Source organism: Saccostrea echinata, unplaced genomic scaffold, assembly GCF_033153115.1.
Source record: "Saccostrea echinata isolate AGI-Se365-2 ecotype Australia unplaced genomic scaffold, CSIRO_AGI_Sech_v1 ptg000047l, whole genome shotgun sequence".
NCBI classification, from domain to species: domain Eukaryota; kingdom Metazoa; phylum Mollusca; class Bivalvia; order Ostreida; family Ostreidae; genus Saccostrea; species Saccostrea echinata.
In genome coordinates this window covers 14,867,501-14,884,529 of record NW_026889796.1, presented here as the reverse complement: position 1 = coordinate 14,884,529, position 17,029 = coordinate 14,867,501, and the positions used below count along the sequence as shown (strand labels likewise).

General features: G+C 32.5%; 2 protein-coding genes across 2 annotated transcripts in view; both read right to left on the bottom strand.

The window, feature by feature from the left end:
- Positions 1-3,622: 3,622 nt before the first annotated feature.
- Positions 3,623-5,202, bottom strand: LOC133202404 (post-GPI attachment to proteins factor 4-like). The gene has a single exon (XM_061338222.1). The coding sequence runs from the start codon at positions 5,185-5,187 to the stop codon at positions 3,970-3,972; it is 1,218 nt and encodes a 405-aa protein (XP_061194206.1). The 5' UTR covers positions 5,188-5,202; the 3' UTR covers positions 3,623-3,969.
- An 8,118-nt stretch (positions 5,203-13,320) lies between these two features.
- The window catches only part of LOC133202319 (post-GPI attachment to proteins factor 4-like), a 13,356-nt gene continuing 9,647 nt past the window's right edge, over positions 13,321-17,029 (bottom strand). The window contains exon 2 of the mRNA XM_061338115.1: positions 13,321-14,909. Coding sequence (XP_061194099.1) covers positions 13,675-14,889 — 1,215 coding nt within the window. The 5' untranslated portion in view covers positions 14,890-14,909 and the 3' untranslated portion in view covers positions 13,321-13,674. The remainder of the gene's footprint in view (positions 14,910-17,029) is intronic.

Here is a 17,029-nt window from a genome sequence, read left to right as displayed (position 1 = left end):
CATGTATACCAAAACTTTAATGAGAGTACAGCTCTTCTGTTCTTTATTAATTAAATGAACCGTACATATATAATCACTTCTTGAAAGAGGATGAAGACTTTTTCATGAAAAAAAAATTATGTTCCTGAACATTAATTTTAATAGTATTGTCGGAAATTAAGTACCTTTTTGTTATTTTCAATGTCCAAATAAATAATGATATATATCAGAAGAATTTATCATTTTTAATCAGTAATTACTTTTTTCTTACATGCATATGTATATAAATAAATTAAAAATTTACCATGATTGACTGATTGCAGTTTGTGTAATATACATATATATAATGAATGAAATTTAATATGTGGAAAATTGCTACTGTACATATTTTTAAAAAAGATAATTTATGAAAGATTAAAAAAAAACTTGTACTACTTTAACTTATATTGTTAAGTTGCAGTTTAGAAAAAAAAAAAAAAAAAAAAAAAAAAAAAAAAAAAAAAAAAAAAACCATCTGATTGTTTAATTATTTGACTTTGAGTCGATGGCTCAAATGATATTTTCTGATGGAATTTGTCCGTTGTCTGTCGTCGTCGTAAACTTTTCACATTTTCATCTTCTTCTTTAGGACCACCGGGCCAATTTCATCCAAACTTGCCATAAAACATCCTTGGATAAAGGGATTTCAAGTTTGTTCAAATGAGGGATCACGTCCTCTTTCAAGGGGATATAATAAATAATTTGTGAAAATTTAATGGCATCTTTCAAAAATCTTTTCAAGAACCACCGGGCAGGAAAGATGAAACTTAAGCGAAAGCTTCATTACATAGTGTACATTAAAGATTGTTTAAATCTTGGTCCCCGGGAGTAGGGTGGAGCCACAATGGAAGATCAAATTTTTACATGTGAATTTAAATGAAAATCTTTAAAAAATCTTCCTCTCAAGAATAGCTGAGCCATGGTTAGTCATATTTACATCGGTGTAGAAACATCCTCGGTGTACATATCATGACCCCCAGGGGGTAGGGTGGGGCCACAATGGGCTATCAAATTTTTACATAGGAATACAAAGGGAAAATCTTAAAATCTTTTTCTTAAGAACAGCGCAGCAATGCCTTGATTAGTCATATTTATATTGAAACATCCTCAAGTAGATCAATTTTTATATAGGAGTATATTCAAATTTGTTCAAATCGTGACCCCAGGGGATAGGATGTTAACACGTACAACGGACAATCAAAATTTTACAAAAGAATATACAAAAATATCTTTTAAAAGTTTCTCCTCGAGATCAGCAAAGCCATGACAGGTCATATTTAACTCGTATATGGAAACATCCCGAGGTAGTATAGATTCTAGTTTCTTCAAATCATGACCCCAGGGGTAGGGAGGGGTCACAATATGTGATCAAATATATACAAAGGCATCCATAAGCAGAGAATAAATTTTTGATGAAGCATTCATTCGGTGGAAAAAAAGAGGTACAACAATGAAAAAAATGTAGAACTTGAATCTATGTGAGGATGTTGGCATATTTTATTTACGTACTGAATTTTGTTCTTGAGAAGATGATGTTAAAAGATTTTTTAGTATTATTCTTTTTTCAGTTAAGGACCTAGTCTGTTGAAGTCATGATTTTAACTGACTTTTTAAAAGGGTTTTCTTTTCATTTTTTTTTTTCATTCTTGTAATTTGTTCTTGAGAAGGTTTTGAAAAAAGATAACATCCAATTTACATTAAATGCGCCCTATCCATTAAAATAAACGTGATGACATTTTAGTGAAGAATTTAAATTTCAAAACTTTTCTCAAAAATATGTTTAGCCATTACAAAATGTATATACACAAACCTGGACACGTCGCATCTTATCAGTTGTAGAAACCCAAACATTTGTTATAATTAAATCAAAGCTGAATATTAATCTGCAACAAGTAATTGAAGTCTGAAAATGTATGTGTTAAGATCCTTGAAAATAAATGATTACTAGTATGCATAATAATCATTTCAATACCAACGAATTAGGGAGGAAAAATTGTTATTGTTCCACATATAATTTTGTCCGTGTGTGTTCTCGCCAATGGCTTAGACAACCTTAATGAACTTCGCAATATTAATATAATCATTAAGTCTTGTTATATATTCAACATTTAAAATTAAAGGGCCAATGTTGTCATGGAACAGAGGAAATATGAAAAACTCAAATCAGTTTTTCCAGTAACCTTCTAGTCTATTCTTTTGAAATATTGTAGTATTATACAGTATTCAATATCGAAAGTCCAATGAAACGATACAAATTTGGAGCAGAGTAAACACGGACCTCAAAATTTAGAGGTGGGATCAGGTGCCATGGAGGAGTGAGCATCCCTTGCATAAACTATGATTTCTTCAAAAAAATGGAATTGATTGGACAAATTGATTTTTTTTTCACTTTTACCAAAACCGTATCGTTGGAATTTGTGTTGAGGTGTTTGATAAAAATAGAAAATGTACAGTGCATGGATTCATATGTTTCTATATATTCCTATATATTACTCAATAATGATTTCTTCCGTAAGCCTATGCTTCCTGAGCAAAATTATCCAAACATTGAGAAATTGGACAAAAACGTACATCGACCACCTTCCTTAGCATCGCTTCGAGATGATACACTAGGTTCACAATAGAGTATACACCGGTAATACCCAATGTGCCATGGAAATCAAAAAAAGTAAATTTCATTTTTTTCCCCAAACTATTTAAACTGTATTATGATATGCAATGTCTCTACTAAATTCTTGGATTTAAAAATTTCCAAAACAGCTGCCTTTGGAATGGAAACAAAAATTTTGCAAAATTTCAAATAATAATAATTGTTCTAACTTTGCTTTCAACACCAATATTGCACTGTTGGAGGTAGTTCAGGGTGACATATATGTATGCATTAGTTATTAATACTTTCTGTCATTGAAAATATTGAATCTTTATTTTATCTCATTTCTCTTTCTCTCCCTCTTTTTCTCCCTCTCTAAGATACTATATAAATATGAAAGAGACCCCTTACTGGGGACTAAACTCATATACATAGAGATTATATACATGTACATTACAAGACTTTCTTAATAATACACAATAGGTGGTGTAATTTCTGTTCATGAGCACTGTGGCCTAGGAGCCGCTTGTTTTTTGATAGATAAACCCTCAACATTTTTTATTTCAGCCACCCCCCCCCCCTTTCCCTTACTGTTTTCATATCCATATCATGCAACCCTCCTCCATGCAAAAACTAAATAGTCACCCTGCAGCCTTACACATGGATTATGATAATGATGACAATGATTACATGGAATACAATTTCACAATTATGTTTTAATCAACAATTTACTAGTAACATTACAATATAACACAGATTATAAGAGCACCAATTAACAAATACATGCTCATTTTTGTTATACGTGTATAATTATATTGCATTAAACATATTTAAACTTTATAAATATAGGAGCCCCTATATCAATTTTTTTTATATCTAATAATGGGTATAATTTCTTCTTAATGTTATTTTACATTTTTAACAGTGGTGAAGTGCAGATTGTTGTTTATATAGAGGTATTAATATTCAATATTAACTAAAATGAGGTACTTTGTAAAAAAAATTCATGCTTTATTAAAATAAAAGAGGAACAATTTCATATGTATACAATGTTGCATTGAGACATATCTTTTTTCAAATGTTATAATTTGAAAAAAAGAAAATAGCACCCCAAAACTGATGAAAAGTACAAGTCAGCATAAGAAAATTACATCAAAAAAGTTTCCATGGATGCTTATTGGTATGGAAAGTTCAAGTATTTTACATAACACCAAGAAATTTTGTTTACATGTAGTACTTTAAAAATTAACATAAGGTTTCCTTGCAATTACAAATACATGTGTATGCTGATAAATTTATGTTCTTCTACAATCTATCAAAATTTATATTTTGTATTTCAGTCAAAGTTCATAAACATCAAACTAAAATGGATCCAGAACTTGGTCTCTCAGAGAGGAATACATCCCTATATGTTTAAAAAGATTGGGTTGGATCAGCAAAGCTCTTAACTTTGGATTGAGTTTTCTTAATTTATCAATTGCTGTATCTTTTCCAAACCCACTCTTACATCTCACAGACTTCAGATATGATGAAACGGCATGAAAGCCTGCTTTTGTGTAAACAATGGCAGGGGTACAGCAAAATGGTGCTGGAGTGACTTGGTATAAGTATTTTGATATCCTCCTGAGAGCTGTGAAATTCTGTCTACCTACAGCAAGCACAAATAGACATGAATACACAAAAAATCCAAGCCATATTATTTTTCTGTGATTTGCTTCTATTGGATGAATGGTCAAATAAGCTTTTACAAAACATGTTGTCAAAATCAATCCCAAACAAAATAGCTCTGGGAGACGTTCCTTCTCTAAACTGATGAATCCTAGAAGACGATCAGGGTGATATAATTTAATGAAGGTGATATCAGATTGATGTGGTCCTGTTTTACTCAGTCCCATGGAATAAAGATGATGGTCAACAACAGATATCATGTCATTATTTGGTAATGCATCATCTTCCATTAGAAGTATGTTAGAAACATTCTGCTTAAATGCTTGCTCTCCACAGTAAATGTAGTCTTCTTTTTCTTTTTCAAGAGTTCGATCTATAGACCTTTGAAATAATGGCCTTGATGAAGAGTTTGGAAATCTGTTGAATGTAGTTACTATTTCTTTTAGGTTTTTGAATTCAAAGTAAGATGAAGGTTCATCATCTACATTACATAGGAATAAGGAGTATGTCAGTTTTAACAGTTTTAAATGTTTGGTCTCATTGAGAAGTTGGAGAGTCTTTCCTACAACTTGTGTTAAGTACTTTGGTTCATACTGATCCAACCTGTGTCGATTTCTTGAAACAGTTATGATAGTGATACCAATGTCAGCGGGTTGTTGTAATGAGAGTTTATTTCTCATTCCACCATAAACATTAATGTAGTTCTGTGCCTCTTTTATCCTTTGATCATTTACATTTCTCATTAACTCTTGTGCATGAGATTTGTCCTTGTGCCAAACTTCGTCATATGCTGTGTATCTGTACCTTAGTGATAACAGTGGTAGTGCGACAAAATATGTCACCAAAGTGATTAATCCTAAATGTTTCCAAAACTTGTTTTTCCATAAAGGTCTGCACAATTTTCTCATCATAAGACAGCGACTAATTCAACCTGCAAATGAAAACAATATAATATCAATAAATTTGAATCACATTACCAAGTTAACAAGCTAATTCAGAGAATTTATGTCCCCCGCTTAGGGAACAAAGAAGAGCATGCGCAGTTCTAAGAGGGGAGGTTGTCGGACCTCCCCGCTAGATTTGCAGAATTATTAAATGTATACATGTATATTGAAGCAAATAAAAATTGCCAATATGGATATGAAGATTTGATTGCTTATTCTTTAAAATGTGTATAGAAGATTCTTTTTATATACAATATTTATCACACTGTAATACTGATTTTATGAGAAGTTTGTACACGCCAGACGTCATAACTTTTTCATTTCATTTGCCGAATACTACCATTTAGTAAATCAAACTAAAAAAAAAATCTATGAAAAATAACGGGATCCTGTAAACCTTTAGGGTTTGAGACAATTATTTTAATCAGAAAATAAACATACTAAACTATTTACAATGTACTTACGATAGAGTGTATTGGCCTATACTCCAATCGGATATGAAAGTGTAAGACTTTTTCCATAAGAGTAAACAAACCTGGTAATCGGATTAAGGACAATGTAAGCTACCAGGATGTTTATCTATCTTGAGAAGTCGATACAGGAACAGTAACAGAACATTGTTAAAAGGATGAGTGCACTTTAATACGTCATTTGGAACTTTTTCGGCTACCCATTTTAAGCTTTACATTACAATATATCGCTTAATTAATCTATGATTATTGTGCAAGCATATTCTTTTGATATTTATTCCTTGAATTTTTTGTCATACTTCTATAATTACAGACAATGTCATTGAAAAGAACATGTACAAGCCTTAAATTTCGGAAATTTGAACGGGACCACTTTAGAATTTAAGGTATCCGCAAATAGGCGGAGTCATTCAAAAATCGCATGGATGTGGAATGTAAACATTAGCACATATGATTTTTTTTGACACTGCGAAGTTAAATGAAGAAGAGAGAGATTGTGTAGTTTCATGGTGCACAAATAACAAATGATTCTAGTATTTAGGAATGGGGAAGATGTCTCGCCCTGCAGACCATTATACAGAGGCGACATGAGCCTGTACATGTACTTACTAATCACACTGTCAATACCAGAATTCTTTCGAAACACCCCTAATGAAAAATATAAAGTAAAATAAGAGACATATAATCTTCAAACCCTATTAAAATTTGCGCAAAAATCTTCCATAGTTTGAAGTTGGAAGTAGGATAGATACCGTCACAATAGAAACTTTCAATAACAAACACAATGAAATGTTCAATGGAAGCCTTATCGTATCGAACAGTGGAATGTCACGTGAGTAAAGTGATTATAATATCAATCGTTGACACTCGGTGAACTGTTAATTTAGTGGCTAATTCGACCGTAGTTTGGAGACTTTTTCAAAAAATTAGATATGAGCCGCAATTTGTCCAGCATTGTCCTTTGGATATGTTGAAGTTTAAATTAAAATACACATTCTGTGCAAATGAGACCAATGGACAAGTTGCGGCTCGATGTAAACAATGTCGTTGAAAACTGGTATGCATATGAATAACAATAGAAATGTGACAAAACTGTTAGACCCCCGTCTCAAAAGCTAGTGTCGTTCGGCATTATTTAATACTTTCATGTAATATAATATACCAAAACCTGCTCTTAAGACATTGTTTAATACCTATAAAACATAAAGTTTATGAACTTCGGAATTTTATTTTGCGCAAAACAACGGGACCCAACTCTCATAGCTAAAGTGCACTCATCCTTTATCTTAACATTATATTAACTTTTGCACAAAACTAGGACTTTGGACTGAAGCTTATTAAAGATTATGTTTCAATTACAATTTATTTTATAAAATTCCAGGATTTTGTACAAATTTATTGAATAACTTGTTCACTTGAATCTAATTTGTCTATTTCATATGTAAATGAGTATTATGTATTGTACATTATAAAATACGATCTACGGCGCTCTTCGGGAGAGCCACTATACGATCATTCGTACGACTCACAACTCTAAGTTAAATAAACTTTTTGAAAACGACTATTTGTCTCATTGGCTTGCATCTACTAAGTGAATTTGGTGCCGTGACCAGGATTGGCGAAGTACCACATATACAAGCACAGAAAGACGAAAAAGGTGAGACATTGTTTTCTTTTCTACCTTGTTTTTAGTTGACCAATTGAAATTCTTAATTTGATTTTAACATTTAAAAATGGTTACGGCAAATGTACCATCCTTTGGGGACGATTTGACAAAGGCGATTGACGATTTTACAACCCAAATGTCAGAAACCGAAATACTGAATGATAAATTGAATGAGGGAATGAGTTCAAACTACTTTTCTTCTACAAGTAAAAAGGGAAATGAGGGGATGATGAGAATAAGAAAATTAAAGGGTCGATTAATTTTATTTTAAATCAGGTTAAATCAGTAACTGCTGCAATTGCTGTTCCTATTAATCAGGTCATTACATCTTTTGAGGGGGATCCTGGAAAATTCAAACAATGGATAAAAGACAGAAAATATGCAAAGATGTCTGATATGAATAATGAAGATATTTCAAAAATAGCATATGCTGTGAAGTGTATGTGGGAGATTTCATCAAAAGATATTTGACAGAAATAGAGGTTTCAGGTGAATTACCCAGCTGGAATGATTTAAAACAATTTTTTAAAAATAGATTTGCTGAAATTACTGATGCACAGTCATGAGAAAGATGAGACAAAATTCTAATGAGAGTGTACAAATAGTTGCTGAAAGAATTTTAAAAGCCCAATACAATCTTTTTGAGATGTTCTGAACAACAGGAAAACTAAGAGGCTCTCTTCATAAAGAAACCGATGAAGAGAGATTAAATAAATGAGGTAGGAAAATTGTATATAAAATTTGTTTAACATGAAATCCAAGTTCTTGTCTTATTAAATTTGGAAAGAATAAGTTTAGGGCATAAGTAGATACAGGGGCTGAAGTATCATTAATAAGGAGGAAAATGTACAATAGTTTAATTTTCAAACCTAATTTAAACAAAAAAGAAAAACCTTATTTACAAGCTGCAAATGGTGAATCACTTTCGGTTATAGGTAGAGCTAATCTTTCCTTTAAAATGAATGGGCTTCCACTCTCTCATAATTTTTATGTAACGGAAGGGCTTAATAGGTGTCATTTTAGGAAGGGATTGGCTAACAATGAATGGAGTGAGAATTTCCTTGATTTGGGCTGTTTAAGAATTGAGAAAACATATGTAAAATTACAAGAAGATATCCATTTTTCGTCTTTGGTGAGGATAAATAGAAAAGTTTTGGTTAAACCACAAACAGCAGTGGTGTGTCACGCAAAATTAAGCTTTGCCTTTCCAAGAAAATATGAAGAAATTATTGAAATTCAAAACATAGATGAATGTGTCAATGAAGAACCGGGGTTATTTATACAAGAGTCAGTAGATATATCAAAAAGACGCGTAAAGTCCCAATTTTGATGTTAACCGCTCTAACAAAGCGTGCTCGTTAAAACCAGGACAAGATCCGCGGACAAACGCGGGATAAATACTATCAATTTATCCAATAAATCCAGTAACTCGGAAGATTTTAAAGAAATTGACGCACCGGAGGAATATAAATCTTACGTTATGAAAGTCGTTCAAAACAATAAAGATTTATTTGAAAAACATGATATTGAGTTTGGACTCAATTAAGGAAACTGTCAAAATAAAAATTGAAACAGGGATCGAACCATCATCCCATTTTAACAGGCCGTATAGAACTCCGTTGAATAAAAGAAAATAATTGTAAAATCTATCGATGAAATGTTAGACGCGAAAAAAATTACTAGATTGCAGCCACCATGGTCATTTTCGTTTGTAGTCGTTGGAAAGAAAGACGGAACTCAGAGAATGTGTGTACATTTCCGGTCATTGAATAAAATTGTAACACCCGCATCGTATCCGCTACCGCTCATTGATGATATTTTAAGTTTATTAGATAAATCTAAAAATTTTACCACACTTGATTTAAAGAGCGGGTATTGGCGAGTTCAGTTAGATGAAGAAAGTAAAGAGAAAACTGCGTCTGCGTGTCATAAAGGTTTATTTCACTTTAATAGAATGCCTTTTGGTTTAAGTAATGCACCGGCGGTATTTCAGGAGTTTTAATAAACATTGTTTTGCAAGGGTGTGAGAATTTTGCGACAGCGTATTTTGATGATGTTCTTATATTTTCGAAAACAGTCGAAGAACATCAAAAGCACATTCAAGAATTATTTCGCCGAATTCGTCAACATGGTCTCAAGTTAAAATTAAAGAAATGTAAGTTTTTCCAACTGGAAACCGCGAGTATCTATGGTTTGTAATAGGTTCAGAAGGTGTCAAACCAGATGAAAAGAAGATACAAGCTATCAGAACTCTACCAGCACCAGGTACGGTAAGAGAGGTTAGAGGTTTCATTGGTATGTGTAGTTATTATCGTCGCTTAATACCAAATTTTTCTAAGATTGCAGAACCACAGATCAATCTTACACGTAAGTACTCCAGATTCAAGTGGACAGAACAATGTCAAATTGCCTTTGATTTTCTAAAAGAGAGCTTAACCGGGGGTACCTAATTACTCGCATATCCGGATGTCAACAAACCTTATGTATTGTACACTGATGCTAGTGACAATTGTATTGGGGCTTGCTAAACACAGAAATCAGATGAGGGAGAGGAGAAAACCTTTACTATCTCTCTCATAAACTCGGTTAAACTCAGGTAAAATGGCCCACAATAGAAAGAGAACATATGCAATACATTATGCACTACAAAAATTAGATCATTATTTGCATAATGCAACTTTTACTATTAAAACTGACCACAAACCCTTAAAATATATACTAGATGCCCTTATACAAAACAAGAAACACAACTCTGGGCACTAAGTATTGCAGGAAGCAATTGTAAGATCGAGTATATTGAAGGTAGGTATAACTGTTGTTCAGACTTGCTTTCAAGACTTCCATCTAGTACTTCGGGTCATAGTGATATTCATGAAGGTAAGGATGAAAATGAGCCAGTCTGAGACATTAATGACAACATTTGAAGTCAGTGCAATAAATTCCAACTGTATTGAATCTAAACAATTTGGTAACTCCGATTTCAAGATACCTGATGATTTGATTAAGGCATTTTTAGATTTACCGGAAGGTATCGATCGATGTTCAAAAATTGCAAAAATCAGATGAACATATTTTTACATTAAGAGAAAGAATTGAAAAGGGAAAAGCTATACTCGATTTGAAGAACATAATTTTTGGAGATTGAAGGTCTTCTTTATTATTTGTCAGACGGGGATTCCGAATCTCCAAGACTACGTTTATTATGTTACTGAAGAATTAGAAGAAATTACTCTAAAACAATATCACGACAATTTAGGACATATAGCAGTAGGCAAAACTTATGATGCTATCCGAGAAAAGTATTACATTCCAAATTTATACAAAAAATTAAATAATTATATTGAACAATGTGTTACCTGTCAAACTAGGAGCTCCAGAAAAATTTATCCTCCAATACAAGAGACTGAAATTCCACCTTATCCTTTTGCTAAAATTGCACTAGACTTGTCTGGACCTTATCCAACCACTCTTTCCGGAAACAAGTACATTGTCTCATTGATTGACATTTACTCAGGTTGGCCGGAAGCATTTTGTGTCGCTGACAAATCAGCTGATAACATACAGTACAGGCAACGCGGATCCCGTATTAGACCGCGTCCCCTCGGCGGTGTGTTAATCCTTTCCGCGTTACACCGTCGCGGGTTTTGATCGCGGTACTACCTGCGACCGTGTTTACACCGCAGCGGGACCAGCTACCGTTTTTCTTCAGCTTAGAGTTGTTACCTGTAAAGTGTTTGCGATTTTTCATCGCGATGAAAAGGGGAGGGGGGGGGGTAATTTATTGAAGATCATGGCCTACATTTTACCGTGAATACCATTAAATGAATTTTTGATTTAATTCTAAGTAATATCAAATTGTATAATAAATATTTATTTGCTATGTTTTTTATCAATAGCAACTCAAAATTAATTATTTCTCATATTAAAAAAAAAGCATATATAGCTATAGTGCGTGTGGTAAAATTCGATGAAATATCATCAGCTCATTACCGTAAATAATTATTTAAAATCAATAATTCCAACATAAATTATCTTGAAATCGCTAAATAATTCACCTTATAACAGTAGCATTAGATTCTTAATGCATTGCAATGCAGTGTCCACGATTAGCCCGTGCAGTTACGTCCTCGGTTACATGTAGCTAATGCGTTTATTTTTCTGCGAGATTCGATCACAGTCATTGGTTTCTTAAAAATAAAATATGCCTTTGTATATATATATCTGATTTAATTATTAGAATGAAAAACGATGATAGATAGAGATGGTAACAGTATTAAACACCTGTACATTTAAGAATATGTTGTACCATTAACTGCTAATATTATGCGTTAAACATGTAAGACTGTAGAAGTAATATCAGCATGATCTTTTTTTCGTTATTGTTGTTAATAAAATGGCTTAGACAACCTTAATGAACTTTGCAATATTAATATAATCAATAAGTCTAGTTATATATTCAAAATTTAAAATTAAAGGGCCAATGTTGTCATGGAACAGAGGAAATATGAAAAACTTAAATCATTTTTTCCAGTAACCTTCTAGTTTATTCTTTTGAAATATTGTAGTATTATACTTTGCATGAAATATGAAGTAACGAACAGTACTCAATCTCCAATGAAACAATACAAATTTGGAGCAGAGCAAACACGGACCTCAAAATTAAGACTTAGAGGTGGGATCAGGTGCCATGGAGAAGTGAGCATCCCTTGCATAAACTATGATTTCTTCAAAAAATGGAATAATTGATTGGACAAATGGATTTTTTTTTCACTTTTACCAAAACCGGATCGATGGAATTGTGTTGAGGTGTTTGATAAAACTAGAAAATGTACAGTGCATGGATTCATATGTTTCTATATATTCCTATATATTACTCATAATGATTTCTTTCGTAAGCTGGCAAAATTATCCATACATTGAGAAACTGGACAAAAAACGTACATCGACCACCTTACTTAGCATCGCTTCAAGATGATACACTAGGTTCACAACAGAGTATACACCGGTATGCCCAATGTGCCAAGGAAATGAAAAAAGTTAATTTTAATTTTTTTTCTCAAGCTATTTTAAACTGCATAATATTGTTGTGCAATGTCTCTGTTTAATTCTTGCATTTAAAAATTTCCAAAATGGTTGTCTTTGTGATGGAAACAAAAGTTTTGCAAAACTTCAAATGCATGTATTAATAGCTTTCACTTTGCTTTGAACTCCTATATTGAAATGCTGGAGGTAGTTTAGGATGACATACATGTATGCAATAGCAAAGTTTCTAGTTATTAATACTTTCTGTCATCGAAAATACTGAACCTTTATTTCCTCTCATTTCTCTCTCTCTCCCTCTCTTTTTTTTCTAAGATACTATACATATATGAGACCCTTTACTGGGGACTCAAACACATATACATAGAGATTATATACATTTATTTACAAGACTGAATTTTCTTAATAATACACAATAGGTGGTGTATTTTCTATTCATGAGCACTGTGGCCTAGGAGCCTCTTGTTTTTTTTTAAATAAAAAAAAGCCTCAACATTTCTTTTCAGCCAACCATCCCCCTTCCCCTACTGTTTTCATATCCATACCATGAGACCTTCCTCAATGCAAAAACTTAATCATGTTAATAGTCATCCTGCAGCCTCACACGTGGATTATGAAAATGATGTCAATTATTACACGAAATACAATATCACTATTATGTTTTAATCAACAATATATATACAACTAACATTACAAAATAACACAGCTTATTTGAGCACCAAATTAACAAATACATGTTTGTTATATAATTAAATTGCATCAAACATGTTTGAATCTTATAAATACAGGAGCCCCTTTAACTAAATTTTTTATCTTAAAATGGGTATAATTTCTTCTTTACATAACTTTACATTTTTATGATAAAGTGCAAATTGTTGTTTATAAAGAGGTATCAATATTCAATATTAATTAAAATGAGGTACTTTGTAAAGATTTCATGCTTTATTAAAAAAAGGAATAATTTCATGCATATACAATGTTGCATTGAGAGTTGATATTACAATTTGAAAAAAAGATATAGGACTCCAAAACTGATGAAAAATATAAGTCAGTGTAAGAAAATTACATTAAAAAAAGTTGCAATAGATGCTTATTGGGTAAGGACAGATCAAATATTTTACATCACATAAAACACCATGAAATTTTGTTTACATGTAGTACTTTTAAAATTAACATTAGGTTTTCTTGCAATTACAAATACTGTATGCTGATTTAATTTATCTTCCTGTACAATCAGCTAAAATTTGCATTTTGTATTTCAGTCAAAGGTCATAAACATCAAACTATAAATGGATCTAGAACTTGGTCTCTCAGAGAGGAATACATCCCTATATGTTTAAAAAGATTGGGTTGGATCAGTAAAGCTCTTAACTTTGGATTGAGTTTTCTTAATTTATCAATTGCTGTATCTTTTCCAAACCCACTCTTACATCTCACAGACTTCAGATATGATGAAATAGCAAGAAAGCCTGCTTTTGTGTAAACAATGGCAGGGGTACAGCAAGATGGTGCTGGAGTGACTTGGTATAAGTATTTTGATATCCTCCTGAGAGCTGTGAAATTCTGTCTACCTACAGCAAGCACAAATAGACACGAATACACAAAAAATCCAAGCCATATTATTTTTCTGTGATTTGCTTCTATTGGATGAATGGTCAAATAAGTTTTTACAAAACATGTTGTCAAAATCAATCCCAAACAAAATAGCTCTGGGAGACGTTCCTTCTCTAAACTGATGAATCCTAGAAGACGATCAGGGTGATATAATTTAATGAAGGTGATATCAGATTGATGTGGTCCTGTTTTACTCAGTCCCATGGAATAAAGATGATGGTCAACAACAGATATCATGTCATCGTTTGGTAATGCATCATCTTCCACTAGAAGTATGTTAGAAACATTCTGCTTAAATGCTTGCTCTCCACAGTAAATGTAGTCTTCTTTTTCTTTTTCAAGAGTTTGATCTAAAGACCTTTGAAATAATGGCCTTGATGAAGAGTTTGAAAATCTGTTGAATGTAGTTACTATTTTTGTTAAATTTTGAAGTTCAAAGTAAGATGAAGGTTCATCATCTACATTACATAGGAATAAGGAGTATGTCAGTTTTAAATGTTTGGTCTCATTGAGAAGTTGGAGAGTTTTTCCTACAACTTGTGTTAAGTACTTGGGTTCATACTGATCCAACCTGTGTCGATTTCTTGAAACAGTTATGATAGTGATACCAATGTCAGCGGGTTGTTGTAACGAGAGTTTATTTCTCATTCCACCATAAACATTAATGTAGTTCTGAGCCTCTTTTATCCTTTGATCATTTACATTTCTCAGTAACTCTTGTGCATGAGATTTGTCCTTGTGCCAAACTTTTTCATATGCTGTGTATCTGTACCTCAGTGATAATAGTGGTAGTGCGACAAAATATGTCACCAAAGTGATTAATCCTAAATGTTTCCAAAACTTGTTTTTCCATAAAGATCTGCACAACTTTCTCATCATAAGACAGGGACTAATTCAACCTGCAAATGAAAACAATATAATATCAATAAACTTGAATCACAATACCAAGTTAACAAGCTAATTCAGAGAATTTGTGTCCCCCGCTTAGGGAACAAAGAAGAGTATGCGCAGTTCTAAAAGGCGGTGGTGGTGGGGGGGGGTGTTCAGACGTCTCCCCTGGATTTGCAGAATTATTAAATGTATACATGTACATTGAAGAAAATAGAAAATGCCAATATGGATATAAAGATTTGATTGCTTATTCTTTAATATGTGTGTAGAAGCTTAAGATTCTTTTTATAAAGATTATTTATCACACTGTAATAATCATTTTATGAGTTTATACAAGCCAGACATCATAACTTTTTCATTTCACATGGTGAATACTATCATTTAGTAAATAACAAATTAATGATTTTATATAACGATTACTAATTTATTATAACAAATTATCAATTTGTTATATAACAAATCATCAATTTGTTACATCAAATCACTAATTTGTTATATTAAATTATTAATTTGTTATAACAAATTACTATTTTTGACAAAATCTGAAGGAGTATACAGATCTACGGAAGCCAGATCTGATCAGAAGTCTTGTTATAAGTCGGATTTGTGAAAAATTAAGCTCTACAGAGCTTCTGACTAATATGTTAATTTGGATTTAGATCTTTTAGCGGCTGAGAGTTTTCACTGTCAAACATCAATGTTACAAAAATACAATGCATGAAAATCCTTGGTTCCTAATAGCTTATTCTTAGGAGCTTCAATGGAATTTTGTCCTTCCGTGCCCCACCCCCCTCCTTACCCCAACCAGGGCTCCGTCCTTGAACCCAATCTAGGTCATTGCACCCGAGTTCGCATTATCTTATTTAATGCATGCTATTTTTAGAGGAAATTTTTCCACCCTGAGTCAACAACATGTTTCAACATGTTTTGTTAATTTTATTTTATTTTACTCTCTCTCTCTCTCTCTCTCTCTGGGTGCATTCTCAATATGTACCAAAAGATAATCTGCTTTACACACACCTTTTTTTCCATGTTTTAAATTTACGTGTTATTTTACCTTGGCCTATGGAGAGAACGATCATTTATGCCCTACTGTTCAATCCAATTTAGTGCAATGAATAAAAACTATTTTAATCTAAACCCCTCGTTCCTAATGCAAAATCCTGGATCTGCTCCACCGGTGAAGTTTCTTGGCCCCCTTTTACGCTGGGGCAATAAAAAGCAACATTGACAATTCTGAATTTCTAGATAGATATGAAATATACTCTGTAACAACCTCTCTCTGAGAACGAAAACAAATATCCTTGATTGCATAGTACTTGGTGAAATTTGGAGTTATATACCTTGTGTTATTTTTCATGTATGTGTGTAATTTTATTATGGAAATAAGTGCTTATTCTTTAATATGTGTGTAGAAGCTTAAGATTCTTTTTATAAAGATTATTTATCACACTGTAATAATCATTTTATGAGTTTATACAAGCCAGACATCATAACTTTTTCATTTCACATGGTGAATACTATCATTTAGTAAATCCAAAAAAAAAGGATCGTCCGGGATTTGAACTCGACACCTCTCACATGCTAAGCGAGAGTCATACCCCTACACCATGGAGGCACTTGAATATGTAGCAAATTAAATGCAAACAGTAGGTCACATTTACTAAACAGTTCAAATAAATGTTATAAGAATATAAAGTCCGCCGACAACCTGTATTATACATAATAACTCTCCACATGCTTCTGTGCTAAAAATAGTGCCAAGCGACTTTTAATACAATAAATAATAATAATAACTAGAAACTCGTTGCCATGGCAACAAGAAGGTCTTCCGTCCCCTCTCTGTCATCAGACGTCATAGGAAAATTCATTCCTCACTTATAACACACCATGTATTACCTTTGTGCAATCCTTTAAAGTCCTTCGTATAAAAAAATACATTAAAATTTAAAAAGTGTGAAAATATCCAAAATTCAAACAGCAATAAATACCAGACAACACTTTAAAGATAAAATCGTAAATTTAAGCTAAAGAAAAGTGATGAAAAATTTCAGACATTCTTGAGATTGAACCCGACTCGCCCGCGTGAGAGGCACGACGTTAATCACTATGCTATTGGGGACGCACG